The sequence below is a fragment of the Pyxicephalus adspersus genome, chromosome 1, assembly GCF_032062135.1.
Source record: "Pyxicephalus adspersus chromosome 1, UCB_Pads_2.0, whole genome shotgun sequence".
Taxonomy (NCBI): domain Eukaryota; kingdom Metazoa; phylum Chordata; class Amphibia; order Anura; family Pyxicephalidae; genus Pyxicephalus; species Pyxicephalus adspersus.
This window is the reverse complement of record NC_092858.1, coordinates 102,804,518-102,824,328: the sequence shown is the minus strand read 5'-3', so window position 1 is coordinate 102,824,328 and position 19,811 is coordinate 102,804,518. Positions and strand designations below refer to the sequence as shown.

Genomic DNA, 19,811 nt, shown 5'->3' with positions numbered 1-19,811 from the left:
ACTTTACTGTGCCTTTTTGCCTGGATAACTAAAATCACAGGGTTTTGGGGAGAAAATACTAGCTTCAGCCCTGGCTTCTAACACTTCTGACAGATACATGTGATATAAAAATGCTTTGGATAGCTAGAGACTCAAAAATCCCAGGATAATGCATGCCAATCCATTATGGGTGTGAGGCCACCTTCACTTCTGCCTTTCTCATATATGTATACATGAAGTTGAAGCATAAAGTTGAAAGTAATAAAGTTTTATATTTATTAGCTTTCATTTTAAGATGTGTTTCTTTTCATATTTTTCAGTAATATTGACTGAAAATAGAGGATTCACAAGTCAAACCGTAACAGGAAAGTGTACATTTTGATTGAAACACTAAGTTTTAGTAAGAAAAATATGTGGACTGAGGTTATCTCTTAGTTGATTGGTATAATACATGGCCCAGGCTTTATCTTCCTTTAGTGCCTAGTATTACTTTTATCAACAGACAGCATTCATTACTTGATGTGGACACATCAAATTCCAATTGGCATCTTTGTGCCAATCAATATTCTGTAAATCTATTACCAATCCCACACACACCCTAATTATAAAGCAGGCAGCACAAACATGAAATAAACATTAATGCTTACTCATTACCCTATACTCATAAACAAAAACTGTATATTTTAGCAAACTCTGAGGAGTTTCAAAAGTTTCCAGAAATTCCCAATAGACACCTGGTATTAACACCAGCAGCAATCTTCAGCTGAAAGAAGCAAAGAAATGATGATCTATGTGACTTCCTCCACTCCTTAAGAACAGGACTCACTCTTTATTTTGGGCGTATGGTGTGGATACTGTGGTCAGAAGCTCATATATTCTAAATCTTGGTGGAACTACCCTCTTAACTGCAGGTCTTTCTTGAATAAATTCAGTGAGTAATGGATGATGTAAAATCCCCCACAGTGTAGAACTTTTAGTAACACAAATTAAAAATGTATATATATATATTTATATATAAAACATGCACTTTGCACCAATACACTCACTCATTGCTGTTCATCAAAAGCTGAATATCCAAGATAAAACTATTAAGGATGAAAACCTTTCAATCATTTTACATATGGTGAGCGTGCAGAGTCAGCACTACGTATGCGTATAATGCCACTTACTCCTCTTTCTGAATAATTTCCGAATATACAGTTCATTTTTCTGTGTCTACTTTTTTTTACACCTGCAATGGGCTATTGCAGTCCCTTGCAAAAGTATTCTTCTCCCCTTGTTTTGTCCTGTGTTTGCCCTGTTTTGTCACATTACAACCTGCAATTAAAATGGATTTTTGGGGGATTTGCGACATTTAATTTACAAAACATGCCTACTGCTTTGAAGGTGCAAAATCTTTTTGTGACGCAAACAATATTTAGGGTAAAAAAAAAATTAAATTAAGAGTATGCATAGGTATTCACCCCGATCCCTCCCCACTCCAAGTCAGTGCTTTGTTGCAAGTACAGCTACAATGTCCCACTGTCAAATCTCTGGTAGACTGAGACAGGTTTTTCTCAAGAATTGTACGTAGAGCCATCCTTTTTTCTTTCAGTTTTCACCAGATTTCCTGTCCCTGTGGATGAAAAACATCACCATAGTATGAATTACAGTTAGATACTTTATGTGACTTATGAAGTTATTTGGTTTGACCAGATCTTTTAAAGAGGTTTTATAGCAGGAGGATGAACACGTGCACTCTCAACTTTTCATATATGTTCCACTTCAACAACTTATACTGCTTTGTTAAGTGCAATAAACAAAATCCAAATAAAAATCGATTTGAGTTGTAGGTTGTAATATGACAGCACACTCAATGAGGGGATAAATAGTCCTACTCATACAATACAAACAAAACAATACAATATATCATTAATCCTTACAGTTTCCTCTTCTCCTTGTGCAGCTTTCCTAGAACAAGCATTGAATGAGGGCTGTAACATGCTAACAGAGGGTCATTACATTGATTGGAGTCTTTCCTTTCTGTACAGTCTACAATCAAGTGACCATGCCATTTAGATTTGTTGTCACATTGTGAAGCATTTACTCTGTAGGTACTGTCGCTGCATATATGCATGTACTTTACAAGTGTGGGAAATAAAAACACTCAGAGCTACACTTATTACTGACAGTGGTAAATCAATACCTCAAATCATACACACAATGTTATAGCATGGCCCCATATAACACTGAATAAAGGATAGATTAAAGCCCAACTAAACCCCAAACTGAACAAGACAATTTCTTTTATCAATCAGGTTTCTAAGTGCTTACAAACAGTGTATAGTAGCAAAGTAATGGACAGAATATGGTAAGTAAGAAATGTATGCTCATATGCTGCATTGGAACTTACTTACGTTCATCTCTGCATTCATGCGGTGGGTGAATCAATCAGGTGTGATTTTATTACAATGAAAAAAGGAACAGCAATTGATGCCAGACCACATTTCTCAGCATTTCTATTACAGTAGAAACTGTGTGTCTACATGAGGATTCATAGTTAGTAGGTGGTGAATAATTATAAGATCTCAGTCTGTTAACAGGTAACTAAAAATCCAGCTTGCATAGTTGGTGTTTTTATTCTCATCCTTTATTACCTTCTGAATCACTGACCCAGAATAAGTATATAGCTCAGGTGTTCAGATATTTGTCACACAGTTATATGCATGGTTGTGTTAGGTGTGTGACTGAAACTACTGACACCAAAGATTAGATTTACATCCAGACAATTAGCATTCTTTAGAATGAGTCCACCAATGGCAGCTTATTTCATCTTTTAGTGGATGGAATGGATAAATACACATTTTGATGTTAAAAAGTTATCTACAAAAGGTATTTTATAATCAATATGAGTTCTTTTTACAGTTCAATGTTTTTGCTTTAATGTTGTAGTTTGAAAAAGAAATAAGATTTATATTAGAGGCATAAGTCTTTAGCCTAAAACATTTTTAGAAGAAGGACTAGGTTATACTTTCATAAACTATGAATGTGTGTGTATATTTTATTCCCCAGTAAAGCACAAATACATTTTGCTATATGAAAATAAATTGCAAGTAGAAATTCTATTTTTTTTCCATGTTATATCTATGTGCTTCAGTTTAGTGGTCCATTTAAAGGCCCCTTCATACTTAAAAGTGTTCAATACCACAGTTGTTGCGGCACACAAACATAGGTGTGGATGAAGCCGATTTGCTTCATGGACATTTTTGAGATCTTTAATGTTTTTAGGAAAGGGAATGAGTGGTGATCATTTACAAATCCAGGAAGACTGTTGTTTGTTTTGTGGGATACGGAGGTTTTTTTTACATATTGGCATGCTTTATTATATATGGATGTGGCAGTAATACAGTCTAACATGCAGCTACTCCCTATGAGAACCTTTATATCATTTATTGAATTTGAAGTCTTTTCTCAATGTGAATTCTCTCGCTGACCCAAGATCTCTCCTGTTTTCTATGCTGCCATTACACAGGGTCAATAGCTTGGGTGATTTGTTCTTAGACTGCTTGAAGGATCCCATTTATACTTTTTGTGATTTTGGATTCAGAATATGTTTCCTGGTATATACAGTATAGTTGAAAAGGGCCTCTGAGGTTATGTATGCTATTGCATTGTAAAGAGGTAATTGTGTACTCTATTTTCTTTATGTTTGTTAAAATAAGTCAATTTTAGTTATTATGGTTTTACTATATTGTAATTATTTTGCAATTTAAATTATATATTGTATTTCCATCCATAAGACCTGCATTTTTTTCTTTTGATATTCACTAATAATTCGGATGTGGCTAGTAACATAAATACACCATAGAGGTACCTTCCAAAATAGGCATTGTTACCCTTGTCATAAGTGAAATACAGGATTCATATAATCTGGCTGTTATACTTACCTGAATTCTGTTCTTTTTACTGATCTAGAAAATACTCATTTGCCTACTTATAGGTTATAGGTTTAGGTTTGTGATACAAAGCAAAGCATTAGAGCCCAACAATAAGCATTTTGGAGAGGTCAGCAACACCATTAGTGGTACAAGCCTATCATTCCACCTAATGCTAAAATTCTAGAGGCATATCCATCTGAAAATCCAAACAGTGGGGGCTTTGGTAAAAGAGATTAAAATGGACACATCAGGCTAATATATCCTGAATCCATATTCCACCTAACATGTTCACATATATATTAACCCCATGTCGTGCTAAGCCTCTATAATTGATATTCAATGTATAAAAGGGGCAGACCAGAAACTGTATTACTGCTAAATGCTGCAGCTTCTTTTTTGTACAATGTAAGAAGAGTAAGCAATTTCAGTACAGAAGAGGAACCTGTATATCTGTACAACCCTAAAAAATGGCTGGAGTTCAGTGTTATTGGTTGAATGTACCCAAATTGGAACACTCCTAAAAAACCTTATACAGTTTACTTTATAGACATGCTTTCCTTTCTTTGAATAAAGTTATACAATTGTGTGGTTTTTATAAATACCTCCAGTTGTAGCTTACTATAATGAGTGTATGGGAATAACAGGATGATTTTAAAACCATTGTTCTTACTTATGCAGTCTTTAGAAAAAGAAAGTTCACCCCCTTTAAAATTTTAGGTCAAGGTTTATATTTCAACCAGATCAAAACGCTGGGGTGGGACCTTAAGAGATCTGTGCATAAACAAATGCCTACAAACCTCAATGAACTCCGGTGCAATGCTGTAAAGAAAATCAACATTGATGTGAGATACTGATAAAAAGAAAATGATTGCTTCAACTTATTGCTTAAGGTGCCTCTACAAGCTATTGAATCATGGGGTTTCTCACACATGGTTTCTCCATTTTGGCTTCAATTTTGTTAAATAAATGGCACAATGGAATCTGTTCCATTTTTTGATGTTTTACACCTGTTGTAAAAAAAAGGCCAAAAGACTTTTTTTTAATTATGTCATTATATATAAAACTTACATTGCAGTTTAAGAATAGACTGAAGTTGTTAAAAGCTACCTAACCTCTATGATATTGTTTAGGCCTACGTTAGGACAGATCTGTTACCTACATTGTACCTACTTCAAAGCAAATACATTGCATATTATGTGCTGAATAAACACATATATATGGTTTAAGAGTCAGGCAGAAATTGGAGAATGAATAATGAGCTGCGCATGCCCAAAATATTCTGCATTCTGTGGATTCTTGCAAACAGACGGTAAGAAGCTTTTATTACTCAACATAAATAGCATATCTCCTCTGCAATAAAAAAAGTCCTTGGTGCTTTTGAGTTTTTTTTTTAAATTCTGCTTTTCTACAATTCTGCTTTCATTTCTCAAGCACTTTATATACCTAGTATATACAATCCTGTTATTTATCTAGCTGACATTGTCTGATTACTAGATATGGAATGCATTTAATTTATTGGCCTATTCTATTTTATGCAAGAAAATTGATTGCCATACAGTGGAAAATTCTTATGACATCAACGTTTCGTTAATTAATGACCAAAGTGAACCAAGCACTGCCCTGTTACACTCACTTATGAACCCATCCGGCACTTTATATTTTGTAAGATACAATGAAAGGAGAGGCTGAGAAGTGATCAGAGACAAAAACAAATGTGGCGGAAAGTTGGCAAAGGAACAAACATACCGTGTCGAAAGGCACATTTAAAAAGCATGGTATCTCTTTTATTAATTTAGAGCTCATATTAGCTTATATATACAGGCAGTCTGAATCCATTTTTAGATTCCATTCACCTCTAACTGTGCTATGGGTGGTTGTGCTGTTGTTGCATTTGTTTCTTGGCATCAGCAACAAGTGTCTGAAACAGGTCCCTAGTTCAGGATTGATTCATTTTAATGAACATTAAACACTGCACACTAGTAAGAGATAACATAGTGCGTTTTAAAGTAAAAATGCAACCTGCACCACAGAAAACCCATTTCAACATGACACTCAAGGGTGAATAAGACAGCACCTGGATGACGTACGTGAAACACCCAATTTCTTAAGCTACGTACACACGTCCAACGGTACTCGCCCGATAATCAGCTCAAAGCCAATATCGATCGTCCAAACGACCGTCCTGGCAGATCCACGGACCATGGATGACTATCGATCCTAATGCAAGTGAAGGGGGAGAGTGCGCAGCAGGGTGCCGCTCTGTCGTGCTCCCCCTCCCCTCTCAATAGAGCAAAACGGTGCTGTATGTACAGCACTCGTTCATGTATCGTGCAGTGCTAGTCATTGGAAAGGATCGTGAAAGATCCTTTCCAACGACTAATATTGCACATGTGTATGCGGCTTTAGCCCAGCAAATCACTAGATTGATCTTTAAATTATCTAGCACTGCAGGGCATAGATACCTCAACCTCCCTTCCTCCCTTCCTTCAAGCTGTTTTGTATCAGTTAGTCAGTTAAATTTAATAACTACAACTGCTGTGATTTCACTTGCCTAGGAGTTCCCAAGCCTCTCAATGTACTTTATCCCAAAGCACAAACTGTCCCTATAGTGTCAGCTCCGAGCTCTGTCCCTAACAGAAAATAGAGCTATTACCGAGGAATGCACTAATATCATCCTGACATCTACCTCCCTGTAAAAGACAGAGGCAGGCTTGTCAGTGCTGCAGCTTGTCATTGGATGATCTAGAGCATAGTTACTTTAGCGCTGAGGGCAGAATAGAGTTGACTCTGATCAGCACTATCAACCAACCACTATTCAATATATATATATTTTTTCATATATTTTTGTTATTATTTGCATATATTTTATAGAGAAGGTGGCGGCTATTAATCAGCAGTATCCATGCTTACATTTTACTGTCACACTGTTGGATTAAATTGTGGTCAGTGGGACTAATAAAATACCCCTACATCAGTGGTTGCCATCCTTTTCGGTCCTGTGGACCACTGAAATTGCCAGCACCAAACCATGCATGCTAAAAGGGGAAGAAACTTCAACCAGAGTGATGTCATAATGCCAGAACCCACCCACTCTCCTATCGCAGATCTGAGCTTGCGATAGGAGAGTGGGCGGGTTGTGTCCAGAGACACAACCCACCCACTTCATTGCATACCATACGTGGAACATGGTCCGTGGGTCTGGCAGGTGTGCCCCACCAGCAGGGTCCTTCTTCTGACTTTGCTCCGGGGGGCATTGGCCAGAGCCGCAAACCACCGGTTGACGACCACTGCCCTACATCATTGGTCAATTTCTTGATGTCAGTGATAAGTGGGAGAAATAAATGTCTGGAGCAGAATAGCACTCCTCTGTTAATGGGTAGAATGGTGCCTCTGTGACTGTGGTCAGAAGGAGAAATGGTCCTGTATCGTGGTGTTCATTGGTAATTTACCTTGTAGACTGAAGAACCCATCCTATTTACCTTACTGAGGTGTGTTAACATATGTTATGTCAAGTCAAAGTGAAACTGTGCCTTTGTCCATTACCCACTGATGTTTTCTATGTGCTTCTTCACCATTCTGTTCACTTGCCAGAGCCATAAATCCCAAAGTGTTGGGGCCACTCAGACTTAGGCTCTGCTCCCTGTGAGAAAGGGGGGAGCTTAGCTGGTCCTCCACATCCAGGAGTATATTCTATTTTAAGGGCTTCAACAGAAAAAAAAAGCATTGAGGAGAGAGCATATAAAGACATCATTGACATTGGCATTGGCACAAAAGTCCTAATAATGTGGCAAAGACAGTAATCAGTACAATATGTAGGTACAAGTAAGACTATCTCTTAATTTTGAGTGATAAGTGTAAATTCCATATCCAAGCTGTGCACAGGTTACTGGATCTGTGTTACATGATCCACTGGCTAACTCTGCAGTTAAATGCAGATATTATGTCTTGTATTAGGTTACTATTATGGTCAAAGGTTAGGAAACATTGAGTTTACATCTTAGGGGGAAAGGTTGGAATTTTTTGGTGCAGGTTAAGGGTTAGATTACCCGCTACTGTAAAGGTTAGGATCTAAGCTAAAGTTAAATTTAAGTGGACAACATTTAACCTTTAACTGTATATTCAACATACCACACAGTTAGAAGTCAATGTAGGTCACACTAGATTAATGTTATGACAATTTGCTAAAGAGATTTACTTTGAGTGACCTAAATTCCTTATTGACTAGCCCAAAATTTAACAATTGTAATTACTAAATTATATTTTTTATGTAAGGTAAAAAGTAGGGGTTTGATGGTGGGGTGGTTAGACGATTTAGTTTGTGCCCAGAGAGGAGCTTTAAGTGTTAGACAGTTAATAAATAGTTAGGGTCAAGTGAAGTATTAAAATAAAAATGATAGTAATTGTAATTATTAAATTATATTTTTTATGTAAGTTAGGTTTCCTGGTTTGAATACTGCAATCAAACCAGTTTTCCCTTTTTTTGTTTTACTTAGGCTGCATACACACGCTAGATTTTTGGCCGAGAATCATCTGACCTGTGTACCTTAGCAATGAACAATCTCAGATAAGTGGAAACACTGTCTGCTAAATAAATGTTGTCATACATGAATCAAGTGGGAATGTTTATCATATACTGTATTGTCAAATATCAACTAAAACCCCACCTCTGGGTTACTTGCTAGCCTTGTTCCGGAACCCTTACTTTGATGTCCCTTTGCCACATTTGTTTGCTGTTTATTATCTTTTTATGATACTTTTTGGCTGGTGATGTGCTGGCTGGGTCCTTTTCCTATTGCTAAAAATGCATCAATACATTGGGCCTGATTTTTTAAAGCTTTCCAAGACTGGAAAAGGTACACCTCCATCAGTGAACCTTGGTGATCCAGCAAACCTGGAATGGATCTGCTCCAGGATTGAAAACATTCAAATACCAAATAACAAATTACTTTTAAGAAATGTGTTCCAGGTTTGCTGGATCACCCAAGTTCACCAATAAAAGTGAAAATTTTCAGTCTGCCCTCTCAGTCTGAAGGGATGGGTGGGTGATGCTGAATATTTAACTCAGAAGACTGACGAACAGGTACTAAGGGGGAAAGCTCAGATTGCAGATTTTTTTTTTCTTTAACCTACAAAGAGACATTTAAAAAAACTCTAGCCTGGAGTTATTTAAATACTGTTACTACAAATATATGTTCATTACTGAGATCTGCTATATGTATGAACTGATAGGGTGAAAGCTATGTGTTTACAGTAATTTTAAGAAATAATTTAGAGCTGATCTTTGGGCAAATGTAAAACTTCCTCTTCCCCTGCCTTCCTCTTCCTTGTTTACGTTCATCTGATGGAATCCTTCTTCAGGTGTCCACTTTACTACTTGAGTTATCTGTGCACTTTCCTATTTGCTGTCCCACAGAGGGCTCCTATCAGTGAGTTTGTTGATTACATCAATACAAGGGGACTGGCTAACATAGGCACATATGAAGTGATACCTGTCCTTCACATCAACCTGTCCATCAACAAGTGGCACTGTTAAGAGACCTGGACATTTATTTAGGTAAATATATTAAAAAAAAATTAAACATTGAAGAATAAGGTTGGGAGTGGGTGGTGTTAGACACTTAGTAGGGGCTAGTTAGGGTCAAGGTAAATGTTAAATTTAGGAATTAGGTTAAGGCTGTGTTAGTATGCAAGTTATATGGTATCCAACCCTAAAACTTTTTGTTTTAAGTTTTTATATCATGATTTATAGATGGTTGTTATCTATATTAGGATAGGACATTTTGAACTTCAGCCCACAAGTATATAGTAAACTAGCAAATGGGGAAAGACCAATCCAATTTCCTTCCAATTACCCAATATTTGGGTATGGACATTACACTGATTACATTGAACAAAGTATTGCTCAAGGCATATTGTACTGATCACAAACCACATTAGTGGAACATGTTTATCTTGTGGTTACATTTACAAGGCAAAGGGAAATGTCTGAAGTGAATGTTTGATATCAACATCCAGTTGAACCGCTTTTCTTACACACCTACATTTAAAACTATATCCATCTGTTTCCGGAATATACAATCGTGTTGATATATCTTCATTGAGAGATTATAGGGCTACTGATTGCATACACTGGGACTTTATCAACATAGGCTGCAGTTGGAAATTTCAATATCCAAGTGATACTTGCTTTAATACGCGTTTTCACCCACATCAGACTTGCTTGTTCAATGTTGACAACTGCTGAATGTTCTGTACAGCTGCAGTTCTCATTGTAAAGCACCAACATATTGATAAAACCAAGATATTATGCAATGCTGTACAATAATATACAGATGTTTCATATGATACATGAGATTGGAAAAACTTCTACAGAACTTGCATCATTAATGTCCGTGATATTATAACTTAATATATGATATAAATAATATAAAAATGCAAGGTCCCCCAATGTTTGATTTTTCCCATGGCAGTTATTCCTTTTTGCTCTTATGTTTACTGCTGTATTATTTTCCTAATTACCCACTTGCTGGTATTGTTAAAAGTGTTTAAGCAGAATTTATTGCCTTTATGATAAGCTGTGATTTTTCTTTTGTTTTATTGTCAAGACAAGTGCTAATTGGTGTTGCTGGACGCGGACGGGAGCCTCGTTTGTTGCATCGCCCACGTTACCCCATCTAGGGATCCTGACGCATTTTGGTGCGTCTTACTCTTTAGTCATTCCCCCCACTGCCCATCTCCTCCACATTTCCCTAATTTCCCCCTTCTATACCCCCTTTATCCTGTTCACCCTTATGGAAACAGGAGCGGTATCTCAACTAATTTTTTTCAGAATTGTGTACGATGATGGTGGCTGAACTTTTTTCCCTGGCCTCTCTAAAAGTTAGAGACTTTAACCTTCCAGAGAGGAGTTTGTGCTAAATTTTTTTGCTAAAAGAGTTTTGCTAAATTTTGTACCACTTCCACAAAGGTAAAACTCAAATATTGTTTTTGCAGGAGACCCACTTTAGGAGTGATTCTATCCCTTTATTTAAAAATTCGTATACTCAGTGGTTCTATTGCCCTAATCCCTCTGCTGAATCTAAAGGGGTTTCCATCGCCTTCCACAAATCTTTTGCTCCCACTGTACTCGATTCATGTATTGATCCCCATGGCTACTACATTTTTTCTATCGATTAGACCCCCAGATTTTATAAGGCTCTTCAAGGCTTATAAGGCTCTGGCTTCTTCACTAGTACCCATTATGACTAGAGAATTTAATCCAGTGGATAGGGATCTATTCTCCCCTGATATGCTTCTTGCAAATATTGCAGTTCTTCCCAAACCGGGGAAAGATACTGCTTATTGTGGGAACTATCGAATGCACTTTATCTAAGTTGATCCCAAATTATATGCAAAAATCCTAGCTTCCCGGTTAGCACCACTGCTCCCCTCCTTGATACACAGAGACCAGGTGGGCCTCTCAACCTGGGATAACACTACACAGACCCTACATTTCATCTCCTACACTCAGAAGCACACAATTCTGGCTTGCCTCTTTTCAATTGATGTCGTAAAGGCTTTTGACAGGGATAATTGGCAATACCTGGAACTAACATTACAGCAGATTGGCATAGGACCTGTTCTCCTAGCAAAAATCATGGCTTTGAATTCCACACCAACAGCTAAAATCTTGGTCAATGGGACTCATTCCACAAAGTTTTCTATCTGCAGTGGAACTAGGCAGGGATGCCCATTGTCTCCCCTTCTCTTTGCCTTGGTAGTGAAACACCTAGCCATCGCTATAAGATCCAATCCTTCAATCCAGGGCATACTAACTCCATCTCACCACCACAAACTAGCTCCCTATGCTGACGATGTTCTTTTATACATTACTCAACCTCACACCTCCCTTCCTTCCATCCTTAAACAAATGAATAGATATGGTTGTCACAGTAACTTCAAGGTAAATCTCTCTAAAACAGAAGCCATTAATATTTCCCTGCCCTCTAGGCTTGTCTCCCAATTATCCCAAAATTTCTCTTTCAAATGGTGTCTCCATACCCTCAGACCTTTCTCGTCTCTACCAACTCAAATATACTCCTCTACTAAAATCCATATCCCAGGATCTGGACAATTGGCAAAAACTCACACCCTCCTGGTTCGGTAGGATTCATGCCCTTAAGATGGACTCACTCCTAAGCTGTTATATGTCTTTCAGACCATCCCTATCTCCCCTCCTAAAATGTTTTTCTGGACACTGCGTTCCTAAGCTATTCAATTTGTATGGGGTGACCACTGACCCAGAATTAAACATGTATCTCTGTGCAGACGCAAACAGGTTGGAGGTATGGGCCTGCCTGACCAACTATACCATGCCACTGCCTTATTTACCAGAGTAGTAGAATGGCAATCCAAACCGGAATGCACTTTATCTATTCGGTTGAAACAGGATCACTCTCCCCTGGAATGTGGCATGGACTCGGGATCCCACTGAAGCTTATCACTCTACCCTTTCTCCCCTTACTTTAGCCACACTGAAGACTTGGCATTCTGTTAGAGATCGTCTGGCTCTCTCTTCTTTACATTGTCCACAGACCCCCCTTTTTGATAATCCTTCTATTCCCCTTGGTCTACATCAGGGTACTATGGCAGACTATACCTTGGGGGATTGATCACAAGCCAGACATTTTCTGGATCCATCTTCGGGTAGATTTCTTTCAGCCGTTTCAAACCCTCCATGGTCGGTATCTTGGTTGACTTTTTTGCACCTGACGCTTTTTTGCAAATCCTTGCATCTTTCAGCCAACATACATCGAACTCTGACTGAGTTTGGAAAGCTTTGCACCCTGACCAAATCTAACCGACATTTGGTTTCCTTAATTTATCAGACTCCCGTTGGGTCTTATGACTCAATCACACCTAAGTTTGTCTCTAATTGACATAGAGATCTTGGCCAGGAGATTGAAGGGTCGGGCTGGCTAGCAGCTTTTGAACTCACGCACAAATCATCGGCCTGCGGGTACACCCAGGAGAAAAAATCTAAAAAACTTAACACGATGGTATATAATAACATAATATATATATAATATGGTGGCTGGTCAAAAACTCATTCCACTATTTTGGAAACAGTCTACTCCACCATGCCTTGCTTACTGGGTTGATAAGGTAAAAGATATTATGAGAATGGAGAAGATAATGGCGTTTGATAACGATTGTATGGACAAGTCCCGAGCTCAATGGGCATGTTGGGAACACTTAAGCTCCTCCTTTGCACTGAAAGTTAGACTGGGCCCCTCCCCTCTTCCTCATGACTCTTTTTATTTGTCCTATATAGATACCGCTCCCTTACCCTTTTCTCCCTATTACTTCCCCTATTCCAGACCCTTCCCTCTTTACTTAAACTGTATGGTTTTCATGTTTGTCGCAAGAATATGGCCAACCCAGGCTCACATCTGTTTTTTCCTATGTTTATAGTTTGTTGATTCACTGCCATACTGCATTTGTACTAATTACCAGCATCCTCTATTTTATTTGTTATTGAGAATATACCTGCTGGTTTACTGGCATTTGCCTTGAGTATATTGTTTATTTTTCATATTCATGCCACTTGCACTTGTTCCTGGTATTTATACCTTGTTTAGTATCTTTTGATTGTAAAATGTATTAAAACGTATATTTACCCCTAAAAATGCAAGGTGCCTTATTATAATAGGGCTCTGTCCCTTCATAAATAGCAGCCTTTAGGTGTTGCATAGGCTAAGAAGATGTGTTCATTTTTGTTATAAAAAGTTTTGATACTGAGCATTTTCTAGGATTATGCAACGAGCAGTTTGATGTTACCTCTGCAGTACAGATTCCAGTGGTAAGAAACATATGGTACAAATATTTTCCTTAGTTATGATAAGGAAGGTGCCTTAAAGCAGCACGGTGGCTTAGAGGTTAGCACTCTGGCCTTTTGAGGTCACCAGGTCCCAGGTTCACATCTCAGCCAGGGCACTATCTGCATGGAGTTTGCATGGGTTTTCTTTGGGTACTCTGGTTTCCTCCCACATTCCAAAAACATGCAGGTACATTGTCTTCTACCCAATAAAATGACATGTATTAAAAATGTATGACTATGGTAGGGAAGTCAGAAGTGACATGACTACAGACTTTGTAAAGGCCTGCGTAATATGTCATCGCTATATAAATGCTAGTTAATAATATTATGCAATTCTTGCATTCTACTGCAAAGTCTGTTTTCAGCTATTGATTATGTTGATGGTATACCACAAGCTTCATTGAATCAATGGATATTTATATTAAGTACAAAAACCCATCTTCTCAAATTTGTGCATTTGCTAGCTAAATCTTGAAAAACAATAAGAATTTGCCTGTTAAAAAGGGGGTTGTCTGATCACTAGATAATTGGTAAAATACATTATGGTGGCTTGGGACTACGTACTAAATATTTACTTAGGTAGCCTGTGACCCCTGTGTACAATTCTAAGAGTTCTATTACTGTTTTAGATGTTGTTATAATGGTTCAAAATCTGCTGCAAATAAAATAAATACGGCAGCACTTAGTACTGTAACTATATAAAAGAAAATATGATTACCTTTTTCTGAGTATTGGGGTAAAGTGATATCCAGACCTGTTGTTCAAATGGTACAAATAAAAATGAATTTTATTAAGGATCGCTGTAGTACTTTTATCTCTTAATTCATCTTCGTATTATGTCCCCAGGGTCATTTTCACCCCTAGCAGCTAATCTCAATATAAGGACTGCATGACACCAACCTAAATTTGGTTCTTATTTTTATACAATGTACCAGACCCATTCAGAGATGGCCTTATATATCTGCTAATCATTAGCAGCCTGACTGAATAAAAAACACACTTTTAATGTTTTACAATTTTTTACAGGATGGCTTTTATCTTATCGTGACGACGTGACAATGAGATCAATATCAAGATCAATAAATAAAGATTTCCTGTATAATAAAATCACGTTTAAATAAGAGTCCTACAAAACAACACATCCAAGTGTATGTAGCTCGGAAAGTACTTCTACCGGTAGGTAAGAAAAAAGTTTGAAGCAAACAAACGTTGCAATCTTTCCTTGGAAATCTACACTGGATGAACAACACCCATTCTTCAAGGTTTGACTGTTATATGTTTATTCATCTGTTTGCCCTACCCTGAACAGACTTTGCCATCTGCTATCTGCATTTGGGATATCATGAATCATCTGGTCGGGCAATAACTGTTACCTCACCCACAGAAATAATATGTAATGTCTTGCCTACTTCCTCATGACACTAATATTTTTTTCAAACTCTAATTTTATTTTTAATTTATACAGTAGAATGAGTATACCTATATTTAGAAAATAAAAACTAAGAGCATCCTCAACAAATGGATGTATTGATAAAAAAAGAGGGTATGTGAAAGAATTAGCACTTTTACAGCTATTATTGTTAAAACAGGTGACAAGAATAACAGCTGACAAGTTAATTACAGAAGAATGGAGCTCATATGGATGGGAAATGAGGAGTTAATGTACAGAACAGTCAGCAAAGGGATAATGAGAAGGGAGACTGTCTGGAAAGGGTGGAGATTTCCTTGTTTGTCAAGCACATACTCACACTTTACACTGCACTGTGACACAGTTCCTTACTTATTGCACCCTCTCACGCACTCATACTATACACACAGCTATTCTTCACCCTGGCAGAGAGAATATCCTTCTATCTCACACCTTTGCTCATTCTTATCACATACTAGCACTGCTCCCCACAACACCACATAAAGCACAATCTAATTCATTGATGATGAGACCACAAGGTTCAGGTGAGATATAGCTATGAATGTATAAATAAATAAATATATATATATATATATATATATATTTACTTTATTGGTATGCACATGCCTAATATGCAACTGTTTCTTTATTTGTGGAAATGCTTATATGCTTATTTACTGTTACATATTTATTTCTAAGGAAAATACAGAGAAATAGAAATTGTAATATATATGTTATGTTTCATTGTATGTTCTTTCACACTCCATGTTTATAAAAATGTGCTTCTGTTTTCCCTCCGTGTCACTTGTATTGTATTCTTGATAAATAAGTACGCTCATCAGATTTGATTTTTTCTTAATTAATTTTACATATATTTAGTTGTTTCTGTTATCTCAAAAGAGTCTGCATTTCATATTGTATTTTCTCTTAAACTTGAGCACAAATCTTTTTTTTTCCCGTTTCTTGCTCTCTAATCTTAGTTCCTCTCTTATAATTAGCTGGTTTTGGTCTTGGTTTGGCTTATTTTTTTCTGAACCTTCTATGCAGACTGAGGCTATTTCAGGCTGGTTTTAGATGTCTGTATTTTTAGACTATTGGATTGCTTGTTAGGAAAGGATGTAGACAGCAAGAATGTGTGTGTATATATATATTTATATATATATATATATATATATATATATATATATATATTTATGTATGTATATATATTTTAGCTCTCACGAGGCAGTATCCTAACTGATTACAAATGACCAAATTACAGCTTGTTATCTGCATATTGATCTCTATTATTATTTACTTCCCTTCCACATGGTTTTTATCCTGTGGGCTAGTTAGCATGACAATAGCCTATCATCAATAAATGGCAAGGAATTGATATTCAGAACACATATAAATATATATATTTCATTGTTTTGTGACAGTGAAAGTGCATCCTCAAAAAACGATTTTCTTTTAATTTTGGCTAGAGTATTACAGAGGTAGACCTGTTATGTTTTTATATTTGTCTATGTCCCTACCAGCTCTCTATGTGTACTAGTAATCTTTGTTACTAAAACAAAAAGTAAAATTTCTGACTTGCCCCAGAACAAGTTATGAGGCAAATGAATGTGTTTTCAGTTTAAAGTAACTCAGTGTAAGTTTATTCAAACTTATTTTGTGGAATGAATGGAGAATAGCTAGTACCTCATGTTTTTTTAAGTCTTCTGTGCTCAGCTGGAGAGACTTCCCTTTCCTGTTTTGTTCAGAAGTGAGGAAATTAGTAATAAAAGCTCTTTTATTTGTAATGTGAAGAGTTATAACTGTAAGGTTATTGGTTCCTGTGCCCCTATTAAGGAGATTGACTTACTGTTTGCAGAACAGAGGGCATAACTAATACTAATAATTGTAATAATAAACCTTGCCAACAGGGTCATGCAGACAGCTAAAAGTCTCTCTGTGCTTCCCAACCCTTCCCCTGAACTTCTGATATTCTTTTTTAGTTATTTCTCAATTTCTTATACACCCTTGCTTTTGTTTTGCAGCTACCCTGTTTTCCTGTTTTGACCCTTGAGGTGCAAGCAGTATCTTATGAAGTGGACTACAGTGTGTAAGACATGAACCGTTGGCAATTTCTGAGAAGCTAATTGTCACAATGACACCTATCAATCATCCTTTATCTCCTCTTATGAGCAGACCCAGGATCACAGCATCTGATCGACTGGAAGCAGATAAAGCCAAGTATGTGAAATCTCCGCAAGTGATACATCGCAGGCAAAACCCAGCCATTGGGCCCCTTCTGAGTCCTGTTTTATCAAGAAAACAGAGCCCATCTCTTTACAGTGCCAGTTCACCAACTGAATCCAGCTCAACTGAGTATGATTTCACAAACCATTTTAGCTCGGCAAAACAAGGCCTAATACCACAACAAAATGACTTTAATAATTGTCTTCATCGAGCCCCTGAAAAATCAGGTCCTCAGTCACCAGTACAAACATTTAAACCAGTGACTGTCTTCTCCCAGTCCAATAATCTATCTCCCTGCTTAGGAAAGAATGAAAATCACAATGAAACATACAAAGATAACACACTTAGTCCCAGCAGGAAACAAACCATGTCTCACAATTTCCTCACATCAAATCAAGGAAATAACCCACAGCCTCCCCCTAACTGCTCAACAATCAGCCCCCTTTGTCGGAAGCGACTCAGTGGCAGAAGATTGCACCGACCTGATTCCCTGATTATGTATAGGCAAAAGCGTGATGATGCATTAGGCAGCAAAGAAAACGACAATGTGGAAGCTGGCCTTGTAATTCGATTTCTTCAGGGGACACCTTTATTAAGAAGAAGTGCAAGATTTTCACAAAATCAACCTCAAGCATGCACAGGGAATGTGCCACTTTCACCTAAGTTACAAAAAAGTAGAGATGAACCTGTAGTATGCCAGACCACCTGCACCAACGCCTCTGACACACAGGAAGTTACAGACAATGACAGCCTGACTTTTGGTGATGCACAAAAATTTTTTGAGAGCTGTGGGCTTCAGGGCAGTTTGTTGAACTTGCTTGAGATGTACCAAAAAGGAGAAGACCACACATCATTTGGTAGCATGGAATCAATGGATAGAGTCAGCGGAGGGATTGGTGCTGTAGAGGAAGAAAAAGCAGAAAGAACCCCAGTATCTGTAATTGAGAGAAATGCCCGTGTTATAAAATGGATCTATAGTTGTCAGCGAGCAAGGACCGATGGGAGCCATGAACAAAAACAGACACCAAGGGAATCTACAGTATGACATTTCTCAGCAATCAAAACAAATCTCTGGAAACATATGTACCGTCAGATTTAATATGTCTGTTTTTTACATTCTCCAATATATTTACCTAATTTTTTTTTTTGTTCAACCATTTTTTGGCCCCGTCTTCTTTTTACATCCCTTTTACATTACAGCAGGGGTCAGCAAACTTTTTTGGCTACTAGGCCATTTTAGGAGGTAAAGAAGGCACACTAGCCCAGACTCTCCCTCGAGTCCCGGGCTGATGGCCACGCCCCCCACTAAGAACACCCCTGAAGGTAAATCCCTCTCCTCTGCAAAGCATACAGAGGAGAAGGAACGCCCCTAAAAGGAAATCCCTCTCCTCCACAATGCATACGTTTGTGATTGTCCCCTTACCCTGGCGGCGGTAGAGTTAACGCCGGCTGCGGTAAATAGGGAAGAGAGGCAAAACAAGGAGGTTCAAGAGCCCCATGCGGCTCCGCAGCCGCAAGTTGCCGACCCCTGCCGGCCAGGATTAGGCCAGATCGACCAGGGGGGCATTAGGCCGGAACGGACTACTGGCTAGGCCGTATCTGGCCTAAAGGCCAGAGTTTGCTAACCCCTGCGTTACAGTATGCCTTCTGTCTTTCTTATTATATTGTTCCTTGAGCCTGTTGCTCAGAAACTACAAAAGCCTTTTGCGTTGCTTGAGGCAATGCCTTTTCAGTTTCTGTATTCCTGCTGCCTTACAAAAAAGAACTGAATTTAATTTATGTGATCCAATGAAAAAGCTTGGTATTATTATTAACAAATTATTTTTGTATGCTATATATGGATAAGCCCTGCAAGGGACTTGTGCCGAATGGTGCATGCTGGATCATGCAAACACATTTTGGCATAAATGCAAGTGACCAGATCTTTACCAGATTTTATAGTTGGAGAATATATTCAATATTCCAGCCAAGCTTCTATATTACATATAACAATATGATGGTTGCATACACATGGAAATGCAATCATTTAAAAACCTTATCATACACCCATTTATTAAATAAATGAGTACAAATTGTATCAGCTTTGAAGTCATCAATGGAAGTCATACACAACTCACAAATCAAATGAGAGCAGTAACCTAATCTGTTTCATAATGATTCCATTACACATTCATTGTAAACACATTCATGATACACATGAATTTATTTAACAACAATTCAAACATTTACATTCCATGTAATTAAAAATTAAATTAACACCGGATAACAAAGGTGCATATTACTTTCATGATATGATTTTAAACCAGATACTGGAAATTGTTGGGAATACAATCTTTTAATAAACATACAAATAAGCAATTCAGAATTTTTTCAATTATGGTAAAATGATGAGGTAAATAAAAATATAAGATGGCATCCATACCTT

The 19,811-nt window shown here is 37.5% G+C and overlaps 1 protein-coding gene across 2 annotated transcripts; it reads left to right on the top strand.

Annotated features, from left to right (window-relative positions):
* Positions 1–14,914: 14,914 nt before the first annotated feature.
* Positions 14,915–19,805, top strand: FAM110D (family with sequence similarity 110 member D). Of its 2 annotated transcripts, none has more exons than XM_072421746.1 (2): positions 14,915–15,017; positions 17,185–19,805. In XM_072421746.1, exon 2 carries the CDS (start codon positions 17,295–17,297, stop codon positions 18,429–18,431), a length of 1,137 nt encoding a protein of 378 aa, XP_072277847.1. In that variant the 5' UTR covers positions 14,915–15,017; positions 17,185–17,294; the 3' UTR covers positions 18,432–19,805. The 2 variants fall into 2 exon arrangements, with proteins under 2 accessions (XP_072277847.1, XP_072277839.1); XM_072421738.1 differs by lacking the exon at positions 14,915–15,017 and adding an exon at positions 15,539–15,708.
* The last annotated feature ends 6 nt before the right edge of the window (positions 19,806–19,811 follow it).